Source organism: Dufourea novaeangliae, unplaced genomic scaffold, assembly GCF_001272555.1.
Source record: "Dufourea novaeangliae isolate 0120121106 unplaced genomic scaffold, ASM127255v1 scaffold7, whole genome shotgun sequence".
In the NCBI taxonomy this organism is placed as follows: Eukaryota; Metazoa; Arthropoda; class Insecta; order Hymenoptera; family Halictidae; genus Dufourea; species Dufourea novaeangliae.
This window is the reverse complement of record NW_015373896.1, coordinates 3,269,601-3,292,990: the sequence shown is the minus strand read 5'-3', so window position 1 is coordinate 3,292,990 and position 23,390 is coordinate 3,269,601. Positions and strand designations below refer to the sequence as shown.

The 23,390-nt window shown below is 45.7% G+C and overlaps 1 protein-coding gene across 1 annotated transcript in view; it reads left to right on the top strand.

Moving 5' to 3' along the window:
• LOC107193309 overlaps positions 1-23,390 on the top strand; it is a 100,233-nt gene that overhangs the window by 42,822 nt on the left and 34,021 nt on the right. Inside the window, exon 2 of the mRNA XM_015582712.1 lies at positions 16,696-16,981. Within this exon, the coding sequence (XP_015438198.1) occupies positions 16,696-16,981 (286 nt within the window). The remainder of the gene's footprint in view (positions 1-16,695; positions 16,982-23,390) is intronic.

Below are 23,390 nucleotides of genomic sequence, written 5' to 3'. Positions count from 1 at the left end.
TGGACCGTCGCGTACCGATCTCACGACCGACGCCATAATGGTCCCAGTGTACACATACCGAGATATACCTGGGACAGATCATACATCAACGTCGCGAAAACTCCGCGTTATTGTTTCGGTAGCGATAATTTCATCCGGCCGAATTCTTGATTAAGACGGCGGCGGGAGGCGCAACGTGGGGGAACCAGTGGGTACCATATTTCACCGATCAGTTTCTCTCTGCACGAGGCGGGCACCCGCAAACAACGCCGACCACGTCGCGCAGAGAGACCCCAAGCCGTTGAAAAATGACCGTCTCGGTTCGCTAGTCAAACGCCGTCAAGGAGACTCGACAACTGCACGACTGGTCAACGGTTGCATGGTACTTGGTTTGATAGAGTGTAACAATTTTATAGCGAAACAATTGTACCGTTCGGTGTTAAATGGCGACAGTCCAGGAATGAATCTACGTTGACCCCTTCCTCGTACGGTTCTTATGGGAATTAGTTTCCTAACGTTTCGCAAGCATTGCAGCTAGCTTCATCGAGGGTCGAATAACACACTGATACAGAATTAATTAAAATTTTATTTGTTGGTGTTTAGATTCCATTGTGATGAACACAATTATTTCTATTTGTGTGCAAAGGGTTAGGAATTACCGGCATAGAAAAATGACTGTAACTCATTGGAGAAATTGTTATCCGGCCGGCAGACTCGCGCTCCGATTGGTCTCAGGTTTTTCGTTAATATCTCGTTAACAAAGCCTCGGATAACATTTTTTCCAAGGAAAAACTTGTTCCAAATCACCTAACGAGTGACCCATTTCAGTGAACTACAAAACTTTTATTACACCCTGTATATAATTTATATGAACTTTCGTTATTTTTTCAAAGTGAAATAATCCCAAGTGCTATGAGACACGCCGTACTCAATAAAAATATCGTCGAAGGGGTCATGGGTATTGTGCTCCAATAAAATCATTACAATCATTTCACGAAGGTACAAGACAGTAGCTTTCAGCTTGGTCAGTGACGTCGATCGGAAGTAGACACCGTTTTCTGGTGGTCACGGGTGTCCACGGTATCTCGGATCGCTTGTCTTTCTTGCGAGCGCACGGCGGTTTCTGCGATGACGACGATGATATCGGCCGGGCCCGCCGATCCACATGAATACCGAAGAATCAATCACCGTGGCCGATCGGTGGCCCAGATAGAGAGCCGCTGCACGATCTAGATTCCCATCGGTGGGCCACGCCATTCAAAAATAACAATAATACTTCGATCCATTATTACCCCGCCCCCAGGACCGAAACGGGAATACAGATGTCTTTTCGCCGAATGCTTTCGCGGTAATTGATCCATCTCTCCGGCCGTCTGTCGGACGATTTATCGGGGGGTCGACGGTCGGACCCGTGGATCCTCGCGAGTCGATTAATAATCGAATTGCGTAACGCAGTGACCGTTTCCGATAAATACCTCTGTGTAGATTTAAATGTTCGTTTGAACTGTGTGGTTCGGGGTGTCGTTTGAAATTGCGTTCCCCAACCGAAAACGTGTAGGAAAGTGAGATGATATTGACTTTAATTTTATGTTATTATTTTTGGTTCTATTTGTAGGAGATGTTAAGAATATTTACATCGATATTTCACGGATTAATGAATTTTATGAGTGCATATAAACCAGAAGGCAATGTAAGTGAAGGAATTGGTTAATTTATAAATTCGTATATTTTCAAAAAGTTTGTAATGTTTATCGATTCGATATAAATAGGTATACATTTATCGTTGGTGGTTGTATAGTGTTAAAAAAAATGCATAAATTCAATACGTGAACAGTCGAGAAGTCAACTTTGTTTCTTCTGTTTACCATCACTCCCGTCTAAATCGCCACGTCAGAGGAAGATTAATGTAACAATTTTATCGGTCTTACGGCTTTATTATCTCGCGGAATTTCAAGCAAGATTGGCGTTTCTTATCCCAAGTAGTCGAACCGAGAACGTGTTCCGATCCGTTCGATTAGACAACCTGTCGAAACCTTCAGATCCGTCCGACGTTCACCGATACCAGCAGCGTCGGGGTGTGTAGCAACGTCGACGGAAATTTATTCTGCTAATGAACCCCAAGTAGAACACCCGGTACAAAATGTACGAGGATATCCGAAAAGGTGGCGCGCGCACGTGGACCGGTTCGAAACCGCATTCCCCTCCCTCTTGACAGAAGTGCCGAATCATTTCGATGCTGTTCCACTGTCAACGTTGGAACACTGAATCCTTATCGACGGGGGAGAGCCGACCGTGCGGTGAAACCGCACCTGAACGATACCCTCGATATACCTTACGGTCAATTAAGCGGTCATTGTGAGTCCAGTGAATGTACTGATTCTTTGCGTTACGAACGGGTAATTGGGGAAAATTGTTGGAACCACGAGCTCCAGGGAAGGATGACGAACTCGTGATCAAAGGAATGTTATTTTTAGATGATTGTATGGGATAGGACAGGTGAGAAGAGTATTATGATTTCAGCGGAACGTGGTCTTTCGAAGTTTTAGTATTGTGTTCTGTAATAGTGCTTCCTGTGTTCGGAAGATGGAGTAGGATCTTGATCGTTTGGAGTTTCTTGAATACTTTGGTTGACATTTCTGGAGCTTCGAGTACTAAGTTTGGAATGTTATTGTTGAGGATACAAGGGTTTTTGTTCGAGGTTATTTAATTCTGCCTTGCAGTTTCGGGAATTACTGATTTGTCGATAGTTTTATAGAAAGGAAAGGAATTCTGCGCTTATCGGGACTGTACATTTACTCTAAAAGTTAAATATTACTAATAAAGTAGTATTTCACGGAGACTCGAAGAAAACGAATAATATTCATGTTTTGCTGAATCGATTTTAAAATCGTCAACACGAATCTGGCTCGATGTTATAAGGCAAAGGGGTTAATAGTAATTTTGGTATACGTTGTTTTATTAGTTAGAGAACCGGGTGTGCGCAATTATGTCTTCTAAATTTTAAGAAGTATGATCTTTAAGAAACTGGCACTTCGATTGTAATGTCTGATTCTGAAATTTCAGTAAATAACAAGACATTCAATTGGATTCCTATGAAAATATAGTAAACAGTCTAAAGATTCAAAACCAGAAACCTAGCTTATATTACGTCTGGATCTAGGTCTCAATAGACCAAATAAGAGTTGAAGAGTTCAATTCACTTTCATTGAGATAAATGCAATATCAGGAATCTTTAGTATCAGAGACGAAAGAACGCGGATACCAAGGGAGTTCGATTGAATTTTTCACCGAAACGAATTTAACAGCCCAGAGATCCAAAGCTTCGAGAAACTCCAAGGTACACGTTCCTTCCGCAATTAAGGGAGATTTACGGTAACCCTTTGAACCCATGGCGAAGCTTCCTGAAACGTGGAAAACGCAGTCGGCAACGGCTCCCTGACGTTTCGATTCAGGGCCATCTTTGGTGTCGCTGGCGCATTAGTTTTCCTGTCCCCGCGTGGATACCTATGGACGTTTCTCCCGGGACATCGGGACATTACTTTGATAGTTGGGTGGTGGTTCTTATTTCACGTTTATACGGCCGTCGCACGGTGGCGATCCGCGCGGGTCCCACCACGTGTGAATAAACCCAGCCCGCCGGTGCCGTATGGTAATCGGTACCCGGATTCCTCACCACGGGTCGCTGGATCATTGCGTTTCCTAGCAATAAATTGTCGAGCTGAAGCGCCGCGTGATACGTACAAGCTTCCACTCGACGGCGCGCTTTGTATCATCTAATCTATGGACACACCGTTAAAAATCCAAACGGTTGAACGTACATCGGATTCCGTCGAAAATTTCCCATGAACCATCTAATCGCTTCCGCGAGGTTCCCGAGTCTTCCGATTCGGATCAACGGACACCATTTCACGTGAGAAATAATCAGGACCAACTAGAATCTGTAACCAGTGAACTGACCTAATTCGACTCTATGAGCTTTGATTAATGACTCAGTTATAGGGAAACCTCGTTGCAAGCACATAGACCGGGTCTGCGGACGAGCTTGTAACGAAGCAAGGTCGAGAAAACAGTGTAACAGGTGTGTAATGTTATGTAATGTTATAACTGATGGTTGGGGCTGATAAAAAAATATGAAATTCAGACTGTACTATCTAGATCCTTGATTTTAATTCGTTTTGGTTGAACGATGATTCGAGTCGAAAGCGACGAAACACACGGAGTTAGTGAAAAGGGGAGGGGGCAATTGAACAGGAAACAGCGCGTTGGACCGGTGCTTAAACGCGAGCTTTAGCACTCGGAACCCGGCAATCTCAGATTTTCTCGTCGGCCCCGAGCAAATGATACGGTCCGCTCGTGCAATCAGCCACCGACCTTACGCGCCCGTCCGGTTCGTTCCAGTCGTTCATGAACGTCCGCGTCTCGTCGCCTGGTTCCCTCGTCATCCGCGGGGGCCCCCGGTCCATGAGGTGTAATCACAGGTGGGGTCGTCGGGCATTACAAACACCGCGGCGTCACGCGAACCGGACGAATTAGCGGTGATCACATCAGAATAAGCACGATGATACATTTGGTGAAAGCTGGCATGAGATGCGTGTGTGCGGGGCACTCTGGGTGTTGAAAGGCGGAAGAAGGGGTCAGATAATTCGAACATCTGGAAAACTATTCTCAAGACAGCAAAATGATAAAAGTGTCCAACACCAATTACAGAAAATTGGGTCGAGTAAGTGATCTGTACCGTAACCGTAAGTCTGCGGCGGAAGCACAGGATGAATCGGTAGGGGTTGAAGTGGTGATCGGTTGAACAGCGGAAACAAGGACGATTGAAGACTGCCATGGGGAAGGCGAAACACGTAGTCGTAGTGTCTAGAGCAGAAACAGTGACGAGAGAAACCGCAGTTTCGGGGTCTCCAGGTTTAGCAGCGGACGTATAATATACCGCACGCGGAAGAAAGAGAAAGGGGGATGGCGATCGTGGGCCAGGAGGGGAGAAAGAGGCTGCTGTCGGACAGAGGAGTGGAGAAGAGATCTCTTTCCCCGTGGTTGGGGAGGAGTGGGTGGGGGCAAGGTGGATCGCGGATTGAGTCATTATGCCTGCTCGGAGGAGACCACAGGCCTTGATGCCGGGGAACGGGGCCCTGCCATCGGCTCGTGAAAGGAAACCGACCGGATGATTCAACGTATATACAGATGGACAAAGTAGTCGCGGAGTCTCCACTATACGCTCTGCACTCATCTCCTTTCCTCGTGCCCCTATTCTTCTTCGTCTACTTCGGTCGTCAGGCTCTTCCTATTTCTCTTGGCCCCCGGCCTGTGTTCTTGTCCTGTTTCCCGTGTGGCCGGTCATAGTCAGTCGAGAGGGCGGAACTGGTTGCACTATGTTCATCAAGTGTAATTCCACCGGTCCCTTATACGTGAATATTCGAGATTACGTTTGATACGTTGCCTTGGGGGTAGCTATGGCGGTGTCTTTGCTCTGCTTCCTTGATTCCTCTGGGAATCCGTGTCCGGAACTTTTTCTGTTTTACTAGCTTCTATGCTGTACTATGGTAACCCTTTTGATAGGACCATATTTGCCATGAAACGTACCAAATAATCTCTCAATCAAAAAACATATTAACCCTCGGACACCACAATAGTGCGAATTTGCACCATTTTTTTATTATAAATTTTTATAGTCGAAACATTATTTCCCACTTTTGCAATTATTTCCATTGAATTTCTGCGAAAAATTTTATCCTAACAGATATGTTCAATTCGTTTTTATGCTCTTCAAGTTCTTAATCATACAAAAATTCAAAATCAATATTCGTACTAGTGTGATGTTTATGTATGCTGAGGTGGGTGTTGTTTCAGAGGGTTAAACTACTTCAACTGGTTGAGAACTGTTTAATGTACACGATAATATTACTTCCAGACGGGCGACTATAGTCAACCATAGTATCGAAAGGGTTACTATCACAAGAATGTTACAGGAATATCGACATTATAGAAACCGTCTTGTTGCCAGGCTGCCTTTACATTACACACTCGTGTCTCATGAAATGGAGTCCATTTTCAAGATCGTAACCCACATGTTCACTTCAGTGAAACATTATCTGTTCCAACATCGGTAAATTTATTGTTACTCATTAGACAAGCACAGGAAGATTTATCGCAGAATATAACGCTTCACTATTCTTATCGAGGCTAGAATTAACAGTACATTGTAATTACACCATCGCAAAATGCGGGTCCATCTTCTTGCGACCAACCCACCTCGTATAAACTCTCTCTCGAGATACCTATCTACCATGAACGAACAGATATATTATCCGTTAAACAAACACTAGGACACGAATCACATAATAAAATATTTCATTTTCACTTTAAGCGTAGGTTTAATAACAGCTTGACGACTTCGTCCCTCATTTCGCGTACTTACATTTGCATATTAATTACACCGCGCGTACTTGTCCTTCGTGCGTTTACCTAACGGACCGATTAATCATAATCGATTATTCCGAACAAAAATGTACACCTCATGGCTCCCGATTATGTTTAGTTCGACTACAACGTATAAAGATGAAGATCATAGGGGAGGAGCGCACACAGATGGTGGTGGATCATCACGTTAGACTGAACCAATGTGCACGAGTGTGCGCTTCTGCGAAATTGATCGTTTCCCGTTTTTTCGTGGACGTTGATAAAACGAGCGGACTTGTTACAGAGAAAATTTATTAACGGGTTTGGTGAGTTTTCGACGCGTCGGGCGCCGACCCAGGGACGGGATCCAGGGAGGGGCGGTTGGTTTTTCAACGCGAGGCGGGCAATCCGTATATTATTTTTTTCTTCTACCTTTTTTTTTCATTCGTGCAATTAACGTTCTTTCACGGAACACGCCGGTGTTTGTTAATGAAGAGTTGCGCGATCGTTATAAAAATCGATCGATACCCATTTTTTCCCCCGAACCACGATAAAATCTCCGACCCATTCTTCCTCCAGCTCCTTTTTTTCATTCCTCTCCTTCACGATGGAACAATAAAAGCAGACCGTGGGACTCATTACGCGGAATATTCATTAACAGCCGCTCTACTCCCGGTATTCTCATCTCTCGGTACGGTTACGTAATTAAAGCAGATGTTATTTATGCCCAACAGCGGGCTTTTGTTATCACGGCGAACGGATAATTGACTTCGGTGTAACAGTGGCTACGGCTTCGACGAGGCAGTTAAAACCCTACGGATTTGGGTTAATAAATTCTAGTAATCTTCCTTTGGGTAATGGGTTCCGGTGACAGGATCAAATTTACGATATTAATAATTTGATCGGCCTTTAAAGGTGCCCTTTGAGAGAATGTGTTGTGCCTTTAACGATGGCGATCGCCACTGATTCGTGTTCGTTGAAACGGTATTTGCACCGTATTACGTGGCCTAATTATCGAGAGAATGTCTTGGTCAGACAAAAGTCATTCCACCTGTTGACTCTTGTAGTGGAGAAATACCTTTGACTACTTGAAATTGTAGAAAATGTGCTAAATACAGTAAATCCTCGGTGAGTGTTTGAAGGCTCCGTGGCACTGAAAATTAAATAAACCAATGACCATTTGCAGCTGAAATAAATATATTGTTCTATAATATCCACGGTCAATTATCAATAAATTCCTCTGATACCCTATATCGGAGTCAAGAGGATCGTAAACGACTGAGCGTCAAAGGGATATGGCACCGTTCCGAAGTACCACGAGAATTTATGTAATAAGCGGTTCGTGCGCTTTTAAGAGGAACCCAAGCACAATGCGCACAATATTATGACATCGAGACCGGGACCATCGACAACTTCTGCACCGTCGTCGCCATTATGAGGCTAAGCCGCCACTGGATTTTATCTCCTCGGACCCTCGTGGTTTGGGTGTAAGCCAAACGAGCTGACAACTCGACCCGACCCGCCTGCACCCGCTAGAGGGGAAGGAGAATCGAACCGGTGTATGCCAGGCGACAAATACAAACGAACGGAGAAAGCAGCCAGCAACAGGTATATAAACGGAGTGGGGGGGGGGGGCCGAAAAATCCTTGCCCGAAGCCACGCGATCGATTACTTGGGCCCCACGGCGCGGACCGTTCCAGGATTCTTTTGACAAGTCACTTTGCTCGGGCCCCGTGGGCAACCTTCTTTCGCGGAATCGGCCCCACCATCGCTCCCGGCTGATACCGATCTTGCTAACATATTGTCGAGACCACGGGGACCTCGCCGCGGTGAAATGCATATTTTCTGCTGGATCGCGTGTCGCCCCGTTCGTCCCGGTCGTTTATTTTCCTTTCCCTCTTTTCTTTGTCTCTCCCTGGCCAATGGACACGCGGGGGTAGAGGGAGGGGTGAGCACGTGGAAATGTCCTGTGGCGTTACGGAATTTATTTAAGTGCCGTTCACCCTTGTCTTCAGTGATCTTTTCTTAGGCGAAGGGAACGTAACGTTAACGCGTACCGTAAAGTTGAGCTCGCGAAGACTTTCGTAACGGTTTTCGGCCTTCGGAATGTAATGTGACTTGTGAATGAATTGCGTTGGTCCAGTTACAGGGAACGTTTTGTGACAGATTATGTGACAGATTTTTTCGGATATTCAGTTTATATTGTAAGTATTGTTAGATAATATTTTGTATCGAAAAGCTAGGTTTAATGTATAATGAAAATTCTGGTTTGGGGTGAAGTAATCCGGTATATCACTGTTTTTCATCGGCAATTCGAGGGTTTAAGGGATGTTAGAACAGTAGTGCAGTGGAATAACGTTCCGCGTGCCATTTCTCAGATCCCTACAGTAAATATTAGGTGAAGTATCGCTTATCAAATTTAAAATTGTTCTCCAAGTAAATGAGAAACACATTGTCTCTTGACAATATCGATCACCGATTTCCTATACTCTGTGGGATTTTAACCCCCTCTGCACTCGTGATTTCCTAATTCCCCATACATTTTGTTCGTTCAGAGTTGACAATCGAATGCAAAGGGTTAAGTATATACTGTACTGTCATTGAGTATACACTCAACCCTCCTATAACATGGTTACTTCGTCCCATATTGCATCGAAACAGTATCAGGCGAAACTTCTTATGTATACAAAATGAATTTCCTGTTCATGCCAATCAAAACAGTGTGATGGAAGCAATTATACTATACCAAAAGCACAAACATAATAAACTATTCTACAACGAACCAAACATTGTAGTGTTATAAAACTCAGGGTACAAAAATAGTGCAACAGCTATTTCCGTGAAACCAAGATTCAAATGCTACGAACTAAAGGAATACTCTATAAATCGAAGCGAGCGCGATAACGCCCGGAGGACGTGTTTCCTGCGTAAAAAAACTCGCGCGACATAAATAACAACGTACAGTTACAAGAATCGCGAAGCAGACCGGCCGGGAATGCCCGTGAAAGCACCAAGACCTCTTCAAATTACACCGCAAATTACGATCCCCCGCTGTTCGCTATGCGAGACCCCACGCGTGCCTTGATGTATGTAGCGCCACGCAACTCCCTCGCATTAAGGAGAGCTGATGAAGTCCTTCGTATACGCGTTTCAGGCCGGCCGTTTTTTTTTATTCGCCTCCACCCTCCCCACCAACCAGCCCGCCATCGTTCGCCGCGTTTCTCACCGTTACGACCAGCAGAGCAATCTTCGCCCGCGGAGAAATTCTTTAACGCAGCCGATTCGTTTCCGACGTGTTCAAGCGTGAAGCTGCTTAATCGAAAACAAATGCTCGGCCGAGGCTCTTTACGACTTGAAATCGTGGGGGCCGCGTAAGAAACGCTCTTTTGACCCTTCACCGGCTCTCGTTCTAATCCTTCCGTCATTATCACACTATCCGACTGCACGGACTGGTTACAAAGCGTGGAATTTGTAATTGGAACGCGGAATATAGAGGGTATTAAAGAAAAATGGGTCCGAGACTTTTAGGGGCGTATAGTACTCGCTGAGATAAGTAAAGAATGTAAACGGTATAGGTTATATAGGCAATTTTGTTCGATGTAAAATCAAACCCTATATTTATGAACACCCGCTGACTTTCCATTCACGTCGACAATATATTATATGTACTATCAGAACAATTTTTTCTTTTAAAAAAATTCAATACAATCCATCCTATAGAACTCGTTCTCCAATATATAAAAATGGCACTTCACCTACTAAATAACAGTGAGGAAAAAAAGCAAAGATCTTCCCCAAAATAACACGTAAACCACAACGAAATTCTACGACGCCCGAAGAGACTTCGATGTCCGCACAAGACGGGTCTCGGGTCCGTTTTTCCAGCGGCCGGCAATTAAGCCGAATCGGTACTCGCGGGAACCGTAGAGACGGAAGGGAGAGATGGTAGCCATGTCAGAGTCGCGTTCGAGCCTTTCCAAGCATCGGAATTGAAGAATTTACGAGGCCGGTTGTCCGAAGCATTTGCCTTTTCACCGCGCCTCCCTTAACCGTGTCTTCCTCCGGCTTCCTCGTACAATCTCCTTCGGTCGGTCTCTACCTCGCGCGGTTTCCGCGCGCCGAATTTCGTCCGGGTCCACGTCGATCCTCTCCCTACTCGTCTCCGTCCATCCGTCCGTCTGTTCGTCCATTCGTCCCGTGGAGGGCCCCGGCGCGCTGGATTCAATGTCCATGCAAAGTAAACGGCGGCCTCTGGAACGGCTGTCAATTATCCGTTATATACGGCCCTGGCCCCTCGAACCCATTCTTAACGACCCCTTAAACCTGGCCCACGGTCCAACCCCCCTACCCCTACCCCTCTCCCCCCAATGAGGCCCAGTGCATCGGGCCGAAAACTCTTTCTGGACGTCGGTCCAAGGAGGACTTCGATCCAACCACGACACAAACGACGACCAAGACGAAATTGAAGCGAAGGGAGGGTTCCTGGGCTGCGAAACGGGGCCCAGAAACGGTTTCCGGGAATCGTTTGGTATTCCAAACGCTACCGCCAATCGCGGCACCTTCCCTCCTTCAAACCGTGGACAGATTCCTCCGGGTCGACGTCGAGAGAGCACACAGATATACACAGACGAAGGAGGGGAGAAACGGTCTCTCGCCTCTGTAGCTGCGGAACTGTGTCAGAATTGCAAATGGACAGGCGCGCGGCACCCGAACGAAAAGGACATGGGGAGTGAAGGCGCACCAGTGATCTCAGGGGCGCGAATTCCGTCCTGTAATTCTTCTAAGATGGATTCGAGGCGGCAGCGAGGAATTTAGGGTGTCTCGGGAACGATTTCGGGAAAGGTGGACTCTGGTGGGAACGATCAACGATTTCGAAAGGAGGGGAAAGACGGTCTTCCTTTGTCCTTTGGGCGAAGAGACGGTTTCCTGTCTCGTGGACGCGTTGTTCTCGGCTGGAGACAAAGAGGAGCGCGACACGGTTCGGAATTTCGATCGAGTCGCGTGATTGGTGGGAAGTGTTTGTCGTGGCGTGAGAATAAGGCTTTGGAAGTGTCATGTGTAGATATGGCTCGAACGAAGTGTGCAGTAAAGGTGACTGTGGATGCCAGAAGCTTCCTGCCAAACTGTGTAATTTCACCGTATCGTTGTTTTAAACAGGTGAACAGATCGTTTTTATGTAAGAAAATTTTTAGTATTACCAAATCTGAAGGAACAATATGTCCCTAATAGGGGTGTATCGAGAGCTTATTCGTGTCATATATTTTTAAAAAGATTTGTTGAAATTATAGTTTGCCTGGAATATGTTTACTTATTATTCGTTTTCTTTGGATTGACGTGAAATACTGTTTCGCTGGTATTAACATTTAAAGTTTAAAAGAAATGTAACATTTGCCATGAGAATAGAATTCCTTTTGTGTCTGGGAAAATATTAACGACAAAGTTAATTTTTAAGAGTGAAGTCGTAAAAAAATCGTATGGTAAGGGGTTAAATAGCAGCCAGTAGGTAATCTGTTAAAATTGATCGAATGATAGCTCCATGAAAAGTACACTTTTTTAACGTGAAACAATGCAACAAGAGTATCGGATAATCGTACGTAAACCTAACAAATCTTTTAACGACTTCAGTTCGCCGAAGCTAACCAGGAACGACTGCGTCGTCGGAGAGAATGTTGAGAGTTAACAGGTACGAGGCATCATCCCCTCGCTCGTAAACGCCAACGCCTCGTAATTATAACGATACGTTCGCTTTGGAACGTAACGAGCCAAGCGGGGAACCGTGGTATCGGCGGCGAGTCGTGGCGCGGCGGCCAGTTTAGCACTTCTCGCGGCGGCTCGTTACAACGATCGCGTAGAATCGCAAATCAATCAACATCCCGTAGACGTTTCAACGAGTTTGACGTGGGACGTGGATCGTACTCCGGTAATTTTACGAATTATCCACACAGATTTTGAATTATGCTCACTTACCTGTTGCGAGATTTACAAACGTCCGACTACTTAACGATGCCGGTTGGGCGTCTGTTGGAAATTGTGGTTAGGTGCCTTGGATGATATCGATCTTCCTTATTCTTGAGATTATAATAATTCTACGATCACTTCTGGGGAATATCAATCTGTCTGAGTGTTTGTATTAGAGGGAAAGATCGAGTTAACGATACGGTTATGGGAATACTGTAAATTTTCTGAATGATTGAAACCACCGTTGAACTGGGTTTCGCGTCGAAATGGCGTACGATGTTCGACTATTCGAGATTCCAGTGGAATTATACACGGTGTCGATTGAAGTCACGTGCGAATACTTCAAATATATTCCATAACCATTCCTAAGGAAATTATTCTACATACAAGCAGAACATAACAAAAATCGTTAAGTGATACCAATCTACCAACCACCAGTGCGTCAGACACATTTTGTTGCGCCGTGGTGCATCGAATCGTCGATGAAAATTTCCCTGGAATTTCTCGTGCAGTCCACTCGTCCTTTTTCAGCCGGTCGCGATTGAAAGGGGTCGAGGCGTGTGGAGTACGGCGGTGATCCCGTCGAAGGTGCGTCTCTGGCGCGGATAATGGCTTATTAACAAAGCGTTGCCGAGCCGCGGGAGGAAGTGACAGAGCTGGTCACGAGACGAGTGAACAAAAAAAAAAGAAAAAAACGTGGTGAACGACAAGAGGGATCGAGAGAGAGAGAGAGAGAGACAGAGAGAGATAAAGGGATTGAGTCCTGACGCCAGGAGTCCAGTCACGGGTTTCGTCGACGCCTCCGAGAGAAGGGTCCTCGCGCAACAACGGGGCTTTAATTACGCCGATATCACGGTAATTAAGCCGATCAATGCGTGCCATTGTACGGCGACCGCGGGGCCCCATCGGCTCTTAAGGCCCCGTCCGTAATCACGGCCGTGGACCCCCTTCGCTCTCGACACAAAAGCGCCCCGTCCCGTGGGACACCAGGATACGGCGTGGTTAATACCTGCCGGAGCCCCCTCGACGGATCCTTACGAGTTCTTTTTTGTCGGGAAACCACGACAATGGCCGGGCAAAAATCGACGCGTTCTCGGGGCCCCCGTGATTCGATTCGTTTAATTGAGACACGGTCGATCTGTTATTTTCGCGCGGCCGAGTGGGAATTCGTGAGAACGGCGGAGACAAGACGGTCGTAATCGAAATGTGTATGTACGTATGTGCGTAAATCGATCGCGTGAAATGGGAATTTGAGGGTTTATGTGACTGCGGATGTGGCAAGTTCATTGTACAGTGAGTGTTGAAATTAAATTGGAACGGAAAGGTGAACTTTCGAAATAACAGTCGTTGCATCTCATGGCAGTCTTCTTGTACCTAATTCACTATATAAGAAGGGCAGTATTGTTATTATTATTTATGATTAACGAAATTTAATCCTTTGGAATGTAAAACTATATTTATCAGGACCGGTCAAATGACCGGTTTTGCCGTTCTAATTCCTACCTTTTTGAAGGGTTCCGTAGGTTTAGTGTTAACATCGAGTCAGACTTAAGAAATTTAATGAACCTGAATACTGATTCATTGTCTGGTAATAATATGTGAATTTAAGAGCAAATGAATACTTGCAGTAAATATAGATATTCCTTTGTCACCGGGAAATTATTAAAGGTACAGTAATTCTAGAGACCGCAGTCGTTAAAAAAATCGTAAGACAAGGAGATTAATTTAGTAGTGAACGGTTAATTAAATATTTAACCTATATTCAGATCATAAATAATTTACAGAAGACGTAGCCAAGTTATCTTTATCCATAACAAAATCACACTTAAATTCAGAGTACGATCTTGTATCTAAAAAAGGGACAAGAAAACAGTAATTTCTTGATGAAGTTATAACTCGCGGGTCTCGAGTGACCCACCCATCGTCGTTGAACAGTTAACTGTTAACGTTTATATCGAAATGGAAGGTTACCGCGGACGAAAAATATTGTTACATGAAACGGAACGCTCTCTGATTGCCAGGTTCGTCGGACAATTACGATCGCCCATACGTTTCGAGAAGGACAAACTTCGACCATGACGGGCGGTAATCATCCTTGAAACGAGCCCATGCGTCGAATATTTCTCCAACTTACGGGAAATCGAGTGTGAAATTCGTAGCTCAAGGCGCGCCACAACCTCGTGTCGGATCGTCATTTCCTCGGAGTAATTGTAGCTCGAGCACGCAGCAATGCCAGAAAATCGTTGAAAACCGTTCCTTGCCCCTGAAGCATACTCGCTGGGAGGTTATGGCGTACGCAGACACGACAGTGTTGCATTAATCGAACCGAATCGCGCAGTAATCTTCCACACGATATCTTCTCATAATGGGGGCAAAGTTATCAATTACCGTATTAAGTCCTTGGGGCTCTATCGTCGTTTCTTGCAGTCAGGAAGTGCTCAAACATTTTGGATTGTATCCTGTATGTTCAGTATAATGGTTAATTTTTTAGAGAATTCTTCGGATTTTATGAACAGTCGCGTTAGAATTTCTAAAATAACTAGATGTTAATTCAATATTTACCTTGTTCGTCTGAGAGGTGGTTTGACTACAATCAAGAGTTTGAAATACCTAAACTTATCAATGACTTCCTCAAGTTCTGATTTTTATCTCGTATTATTTAAAATCCTAATGAACCGAAAGAATTATTCATTTCCCAGGCGAAATCGTACTTGCCAATACATCTCTCGCGTTCTGATTCTGAACTCGAAAAATATAAGGTACATTAGATATTTGTTTAATACAATATAAATAAAACTCCCGTAAGGTCATTAATTTGTTTCCATATATAAATAACAAAATACAAAGAATAGGTATTGTTTTCTGCAAACTTTTATATTTTTACTGTTAAGTGAAAAAGTAACTCAACGGGTTAGTTTACCCGAAGCAATATTCACAAAATCGACACTAGAGCCCGAAAACATCCCAGGAAATGCGTCGCTGCGCCTAGAAATCCCAATAGCCCCCTCGTGCCAACGAGAATATCTCGAAAGCTGCGTGGTCATTGTTCTCTCATACCCTGTCCCAATTACACGAAAATCTTTCAAGGCCGTGCTTCGTTGACCCGAGAACGTATTCAGTCGACGACGGGTGCCACGAGTGCTTTGTCACTGTTTATCGAGGTTTATCCAGCAAGTAAAACTTCCGAGGGGACGAGAGTAGGTACACGAAGGGAGAGGGACGGATGATTTGTTTGCGACCGCCCTCGCCGTTTTCACTGTTTGTAGTTGGGGTTAGGGAACCGAACGAAACCGACCCCGTCGCAAAGCGCCGCTTCGGAGAACGAAGTAAAGTCGGAAAAGGGTATACTTTCTGCTGGTCGCCGGTATTTGCACCAATATTTCACGAAACATGAACGGAAGAGGACCATCGGTCGCGATCTCTGTCGGTCGTCCGGGACAGATGCGTACTTCCAGTGGTGAGGAACCGTGTCGCCGTTCTGCTTCCATTAACTGTGTTTGTCCGGAACTCTGTTCGAGGTTCGAACTTTAAACAGTGTAGAAACTCAACCGTAGCATACTTTTGAAGAAACTTTCCGAAAATTCAAGAAGAAGTACGTTTTGCTTGTATACTTGTAGTTGTGTTTGGAGTTACTCTCTTTGGAAAGCAGATGCTTGTAGATTGACTTCAATATTAGCTTTGGCGAATTTGTTTAAAAAAATATGTATTGTTACCAACCATTTGCTATGACAATCGTTTACAATCGTAAAAACACCAATTTTTATAAAAATAGGATGTATCAGGTTTTAAAGAGGAGAGGAATAGGTATATTTTGTTTCCAGAAAATTTATTACTCAGCAGGGTGCATGTTTCATTCAAATAAAAATGATTTTTTCAAAAGTAAGAGTTTCCTTTATGATCTATACAAAACAGCACTTTCGTGTAATGCACCTTAACATAAGCAAAGAATAACTACAATAAAAAGACTGCAGTATAACTCCGCTATACGTAGAAGGTAGCCATTTTGGAACATTAACCCTCAAACTCTTTAACTTCATCGATGATTGAAACTTATCCTTGCATAAATGATTTTCTACCAGTAACTTCCCACCTATCTTCCTTCGTCTGCCATCGTCCTCCATTTGTACGTTAAGTGCAAATCCCAATTAAAAGTTCCATCCACTACTAAACAAAATGCGAATAAACAAGAATATTCCCGACAACCCGAACAATTAAATAAACCAAAGTGCATACTTCTAAACGACGTACGAAAGAATTCGAATTACAGTAACGGTTCCTTGATCCAACAACACTCGTTTCTCGTTTTCCCTCGCGACGAATGCCCACCGTCGACTAACAACGATTTTTCTGTTGCAGGTGACGGTGACTAGCCCGAGCACGCCAAGCACCAACACGGTTCATCCCAGCGTAAACGACATGGACTGGTTCGCCGGCGTCGCAGAGGAGGAATTGTTGTATTACACGGGGGTCGGTAACGACGTCGACTCCCTTTGGGCTGTGATAGGAAGCTTCGTACCCCCGCCACCAAGACCGCCATATTTACCGGAGGAAGGTGTCACCACCGACGGGCTCACCACCTGTGATTTGTGCTCGTGGGCGTGGAGGAACGACAGGCATTCCTTTTCCCTCGACGGCACTCTCGGTAAGTGTTTCGCTACCGTAATCACCTGGTCCCGACGTAATCATCGCCTCGATTTCAACGCCCTCCGGTCATTTAATATTCACAATATTCACCAGCAATCTCAAAAACACGCTGACGATTATTATACAGAGAAAACGGACAATCGATTCTTCCGAGGAAAGCAATCGAGATTATTTCTCAACGATATTTTCCTTTCCAAGACACGTTCCTCGAGGATGACGTTACCAGCGGTTGATTCGTTCCTCTTGTCAGCACACTTCAGTCTCTCACTCGAGTCACGGGGATGAGGAGAGACTGTTGCTCGCAGGGACATTAGGGACCCCGTGATTACTTCTGTATACATACTCGGCCGGTGTTTGTGCCCCGTTTGCTCTCGTCAAACAGCTTTCGTGGTCTAGTGGACGCTTCGAAGGTGGTATCCCTAGTGAGAAGTCGACGGAGGTCCATTGTTACGATATCTACCAAGGGGAGGAACCTGAATCTTGTAATTCCGATGACTCGTTAAATATTCTCTCACATGAGCATAGATTGTGTGTGTTTTCGAAATCTCCCCACCGAGATCACCGCCCTAATCCCCTCGCCTTCTGATGCGAATTTTTCACTGATGGTTTATTACACGATGTAACGATGTGTACAACAACTGGGCGAAAATTATGCCTATTAACGGGCCTGGCGGTGGATCCTCCTCTCTTTTTTACACACACGAAAAACAAAAAGGGTTAGCAATTTCATTACAAGAGCCTCACGGAGTCGGTGGTTAGGCAGCTGCGGATACGGTCGACGTTTGCGAACCGGATGGCCATTAGTTGGGGGCGGGAGGGGAGGGGGGGTGGCGAACCAGGCGAACCTCTCGAGAGTCCAGTCCATTAGGTCTCGATGACAGCCAATAGAATGCTAAGATATGTATCCCATGAACGAAACGACGAAAAGTCGACTATCCCGGTCGCGAACAGAACCGACGCAAAACGATCGATCAATCTACCTGGCCCCTGGAGATTTTGAAAAAAAAGGGGGTGGAGGGGAAGGGGCGGTCAACGTTCACCAGGCCAGAATGGATATCGTCGCGTGGAACATTAACGTCGTATCCGTCCGGTGCTGTTGACGACGTCATAATCGATAGGACAGGACCGGTCGAAACCCATGGAAAGAAACGAAACACGCAAGGTGTATACACGTCTTTCACCGTGGCTGGTCCTCGGGGTCGAAGGTCCTCGGCTGGCCTCGCCATGGGAGGCCCGCGAGGTTCGTGTCCGTCGTCGCTCTCTCTTTTCCACTTTGATCAACTCCGTCCCCCTTTATCCTTGTCGTTCATTCGATTCGCGCTAATTCTCGTGACGGACAAATTAAGACAGATAATGCAAGGGCTCGCCCTCACTTTTTGGGCCGAGACCTCCACACATCCGGCCCGGGGAAGGGACCACTCCTGTGGGCTTCTACTCGTTTCTTTTCACATTTAATAGAATGTTAAAGTGATGATCGTAGAGTTCGGAAGAATGTTCGGTAATGTACACAATGGACCTATTGATTCGTCGTAGATTGCAGATGATTATTCTGAATGAAATCCTTGTTAGACGAATTCGGAGGAATAAGTGGCTAATGAGGTGAAAGGTGGAGGATAGCTAACAGAATATGGAAAAGAAATTGCTAGGAACGTGACATGTGTGTTACGTTTCGTTTCTTCAACACTATTACGATCCTGCACACTTATCGACTTAATTTCGTCTCTTCAGAAATATTCTTTAGATTTACGTAAAGAGTATAACTAGAGTGAGGATCGTACCAAGGTATTGGCATAAGTTCGTTAGAATTAACAGTAGTTCTCAACTGCAGAAGGTAACTAAAATACTCAAAGTTACACTAGGGATAATCAGAAATTTATTTCATGTCACTTCCTTACATATTCAGGCACATTTTCTATTCTACTGACCTAGAATCTAATCCACATAAAAATTTTCGTGAACGTCCACGAGATTTTTATTTTCTACACGTCCACACTTTACGTGACCGTTATCTAATTCGATCTCCGATCCTCGATCTCGAAGGAACCGCAACACGAACGAAAATCGAACCGCAACGGATCGCCGCGCGCCTTGTGCTCCCATGCGTTGGAGGCCGAGCTCCACATCCGGTCGTCGGAATTCGCCCAATCAGAACGGGCGTTTCTCCCCCTGGCCGATCCAGGGTTCACACGTGCAAGTACACGAAGGGGGGCCGCGCGCACGTAAGTTTCCGCTACGCCGCAGCACGGTGCCCCACCTCCTTGGTTCCTGGGCCCGATTCTCGCCCGCCCTCCGTCCTGTTTCAGCCCCTGCGGGCCCGCATCGTCCACAGGCACGCATTATCGCCATTACCATGAATTCCAGCAGTTATTACGCCTCTGTTGAGCCGACCACGAAAATGGCGGCGGCGATCCAGACGCATTCTACCGTGGCAACGAGGGGGAGAGAGACTCGACGACCGTCCCCCTCTGCTTTTTCCTCCTGGCGCCCGCGCTCCCCACTTCGAGCCGCAATTAACGAAGAAGATAACAACTTGCACACTGTCTCTCCCCTTAACGCACTCCCCTCGATTACGATTTATTCCGCCTTCCACCAACGGTTACCACTTCGACTCTCCACAATTTATACGATAGCATGGGCGTAGCCAGGTTATCAATTGGGAGGGGGACCAAAATTTAACATAAGGTAAATTTTATAATATTGCTACGCCGGTATGTTCCGCCGCACGACATATCGTTTATTTACGAAACACAAAAGAATATTTATTAACTGTACAACATTAACGAACAACAAATATAAAACGTTCGTTCTCCCTGATTCTCTATCAGAGACTATCGGGACTCCTTCGGAGACATCTTCAGTTGCACCGCACAGCAACTTGACAGGATTGCAACAATATTATTTTTCTTCTTAAGATAAATCTCGTAATATTTTTCTCCTTAAGATAAATTTCATAATATTATTTTTCTCCTTGGAACAGGGAAAAGCATACTCTTTTCCCTCCAACAAGGAAAAAAGTACCCCCCCCCCCTCTGCTGACTACGCCTATGTACGGTAGTGTATTCGTCAATCCAGGAAGAGCCCAAGCGAGATGGGACTGCACGAAATTGAAATTTATTTCCAGCAATCGAACGATCCTCCCGCGTATGATCGATGACCGGTAATAAGATACGCGGCGGCCGTCTTCGATACTGTTATTAAAGCGATAAATCATCGTGTGTCGGAGGAAGGGGAAGGGGGGGGGACGCGTTTCGTGTGCCGATAAGATCGTTCCTTGATTCGCGGCGAAACGCCATTGTCTCTCGCCGAAACCCCCGACGCAATTACCGGCCGCGAAACGCGAGGATAAACGGTTGTGGGATACAAGAGGTCGATGGGACGACGAGAGGAGGAAAGAGGAAAGGGGGACTTGCAACGGGATGGTGTGGCTCCTTAAAGGAGGCTCCCGCGATGGTGGTAATCATCGCGTCACTTCGTATCTTCCGCGACGTAATAATTACGAGATCTCTCGCGCCTCCGAGTCTCGGCTCGAGCGTCCTTCGTCGACGATGGAGGAGGAGGCGGGAAAACGTGGAACAGAAACGGGAAGGGACAAAGAGAGAACTTAATTCGAGAGCTCTTCGAGATTTACCTTGTGGTTCTGGGCAACCAGCACTCGCCACGAATCGGCGTGATGTGTCCTGCTTCGAAAGTTACTAGAGAGGCAACCTCTTTTGTCCCGTCGCGCAGAGTGGCACCACGAACAGTAAAAACTACGCGTCGCACGTTCTCTCTCTCTCTGGGCCGACGACTTTTTACCCTGTAGTTCGCCTTTCGTTCGTACGGGGAACATTTCGAGGATCTTTTGTCGTCTTTATGGCGATATCGTGGCCGCTCGGTATTGCAACTTTTACAGAAGAAGTAGATTGGCCCTTTTGGTTCCTTTAATGGAGAAAAATGCGCGACCAGAACTCGGTTGCCGGGTCGATAATGACGAGAAGATTGTACAGTGTTCCGTTCGTGTGGTTGATGGCTGCTTACTTGTGAAAAACGTGTGTGAGAGTCAGTGGCGAATTCTGGAGCCTTCCTTGGGACGAGGGTGGGGGTTGAATTCGAGGGGCCCTTCTTGCTGTAGGAGTTACAAAAATATTTCTGAATTTTAATTAAAAAATTATTTTAATTCAGCAGTCCAGGGTTATACACTTCAGAAATTCGGAATTTCTTGCACGACTGAAATTAAGTACAATATATCGGGTGGCTCTACCTGTTTGTCTCCACGGTTGCAAGTACTTTACAAATAGAGAAAATACATGCAGGCTGGGTAGATTCAATTAGTCAACGAAAGAGACCAAGTTCCAATCGTGTAAAATGTACGAAACGTGCCCGCGTGTGTCATTTCTTCGTGGATCCCTGCTTCGTAATCAAGTTAATACGTCTCCGTTTGACGGAACAACGTAATCGTGTCGAGACCGACAGTTCCTGTAATCAAGCGCGAAGTCTTACCAGCGGGATAAGTAGTATACGGGATGCTAAGTGGACAGAATCGCCTGGCGGCGATGCATTTCCATCAGAAATCACCGTCATTTTTGCTGCCGGTGATCGACAGGGAACATCGTACCAGGCCCGAGCGACACGAAAACACTCGAAAATATACCGGGCGTTCCAGAATATTAAACGTGAACTGAAATTATCCCGCAAAGACCGTTAAAAAACGGAGGGAAACGTATTAACAGCCCCTTGCATGATTACTTTGAACGAGTCAGGTTGTTGTTACTGACTTCAATTTTCGAATGAATACAAAGAACGATGTTAAATCAATACGAAATAGAATACTAGCAATTGTAGGTCAACTATAGATCTGTATATCTACACCTGTAGGTCAATTCTTACCTGATAGTACGGCGATAAATCAGAGCGACACAAATAAGACTTTCATCGTTAAAATTAATTTTCCTAAGATTATATACTATTTAGACATTTATATACATTTCAACTGTCCGCAGAATTCTCCTAAATGTCTCAGAAGATACCATCTCGCGAACTCTTAAGCCTCCCATAGTGATCACGATTTATCGTACGATCTCTTCAACATTTCATGCAAAATTCTTCGATCCAATTAACATCGCACCCTACTTTCTCAAACATATTGTACGCATAAATACTGTCAGCCGTAAGAAATTCAAACCTGCTAAATGGAAGCCAGAACGTACCAGAAACCGATACGTAGTCGTCGCGCGTGACGCGCCATCTTAAACGCGTCGGAGCCACCACGCTAATCACGCGATGCCAGGGCTCGAGACGATCGCAGACCGCCAATTAGAACGCAGCACCGGGCCCCCGTTGATTGTAATACAACGTCGAGTTCGCTTGTCGTTCACGGCGATGATGGGACCGATGGCTTGGTCCCCCCCGCAAAATCGTCGGACGACTTCATCCCTTCTCAGCGTGCCCGGCGTTTATCGGTTCAGAAACGTTGGGGGGGGGGGAGGTGGGGCCCGGCCTCTTTGTCGTATAATCGGCCGCTCGTTAGGAATATCCTTGCGCCTCGAAAACCAGCCCCGTCCTCGCCCTGAGTCATCCTTTTAATTCGCGTTACGTGCCCGCGGCTACATATATTCGGATTGGGCCGATCTTATCTCCGCTGCGTATACGCCCGGGCCCCGACCACGTAACGAGGACCCCCGTTCCCTTCGCCCCGGCAGCTCTTCGCTCCCTCGGGCCCCTTTCACCGGGAGCCCGCGCGTTTGCTCGAGTTCCTCCCTGTTCTTCGTAAAGTCACCGTGTCGCCGCGGTCCTTGGGCCCCTGGATCGCGTTCGCGCCTCGGGAATTCCGAAGGGTTATGCTGCGTGGCCACTTGGTAACAAGTATCGAGGATGGATACGATGTCAGCTTGAAAGCAATTATCGTGGGAGGTTGTACGATGTGGACTCGAGAGCGGTTATCGGGGGTGGATACGATGTACACTTGGTAGTAGGCTGCTCAGAGATCCATTTTAGAAAGTAGCAGGTATCGTTGCTTTCAGATCCATGGTCGTTGTTTAGGGTAGAAATGTCAAGTGAAGTGGTAGCATTAAGTATTTCGAGAAGAGAAGATTTGATCTTACTAACCTACTCTTTGTTCTTGTTATTTTAATGAATAGAATCGACCCTCTGCACCTTAGAGTCTAGGTTGTTCCATGTTTCTAGAAGCTCTTTTGCTTAAAAACTCGTAAAAATAGAACGAAGGGTATCAAGAATATTGATTACCACAATACTAAAGTGAGGATATCGAAGGGCAACTATCCCTCAAATACCACGTACTCTGCATTTTCCCATAAACAAATACTACACTTATCAGAGCCAGTAGATCACTCATCGATGCACGCTTAATGACAGCCATAAATCATAGCAGAGTCCCCGAAAAGGTTCTCGCCGATAATTGAACCCCCGAA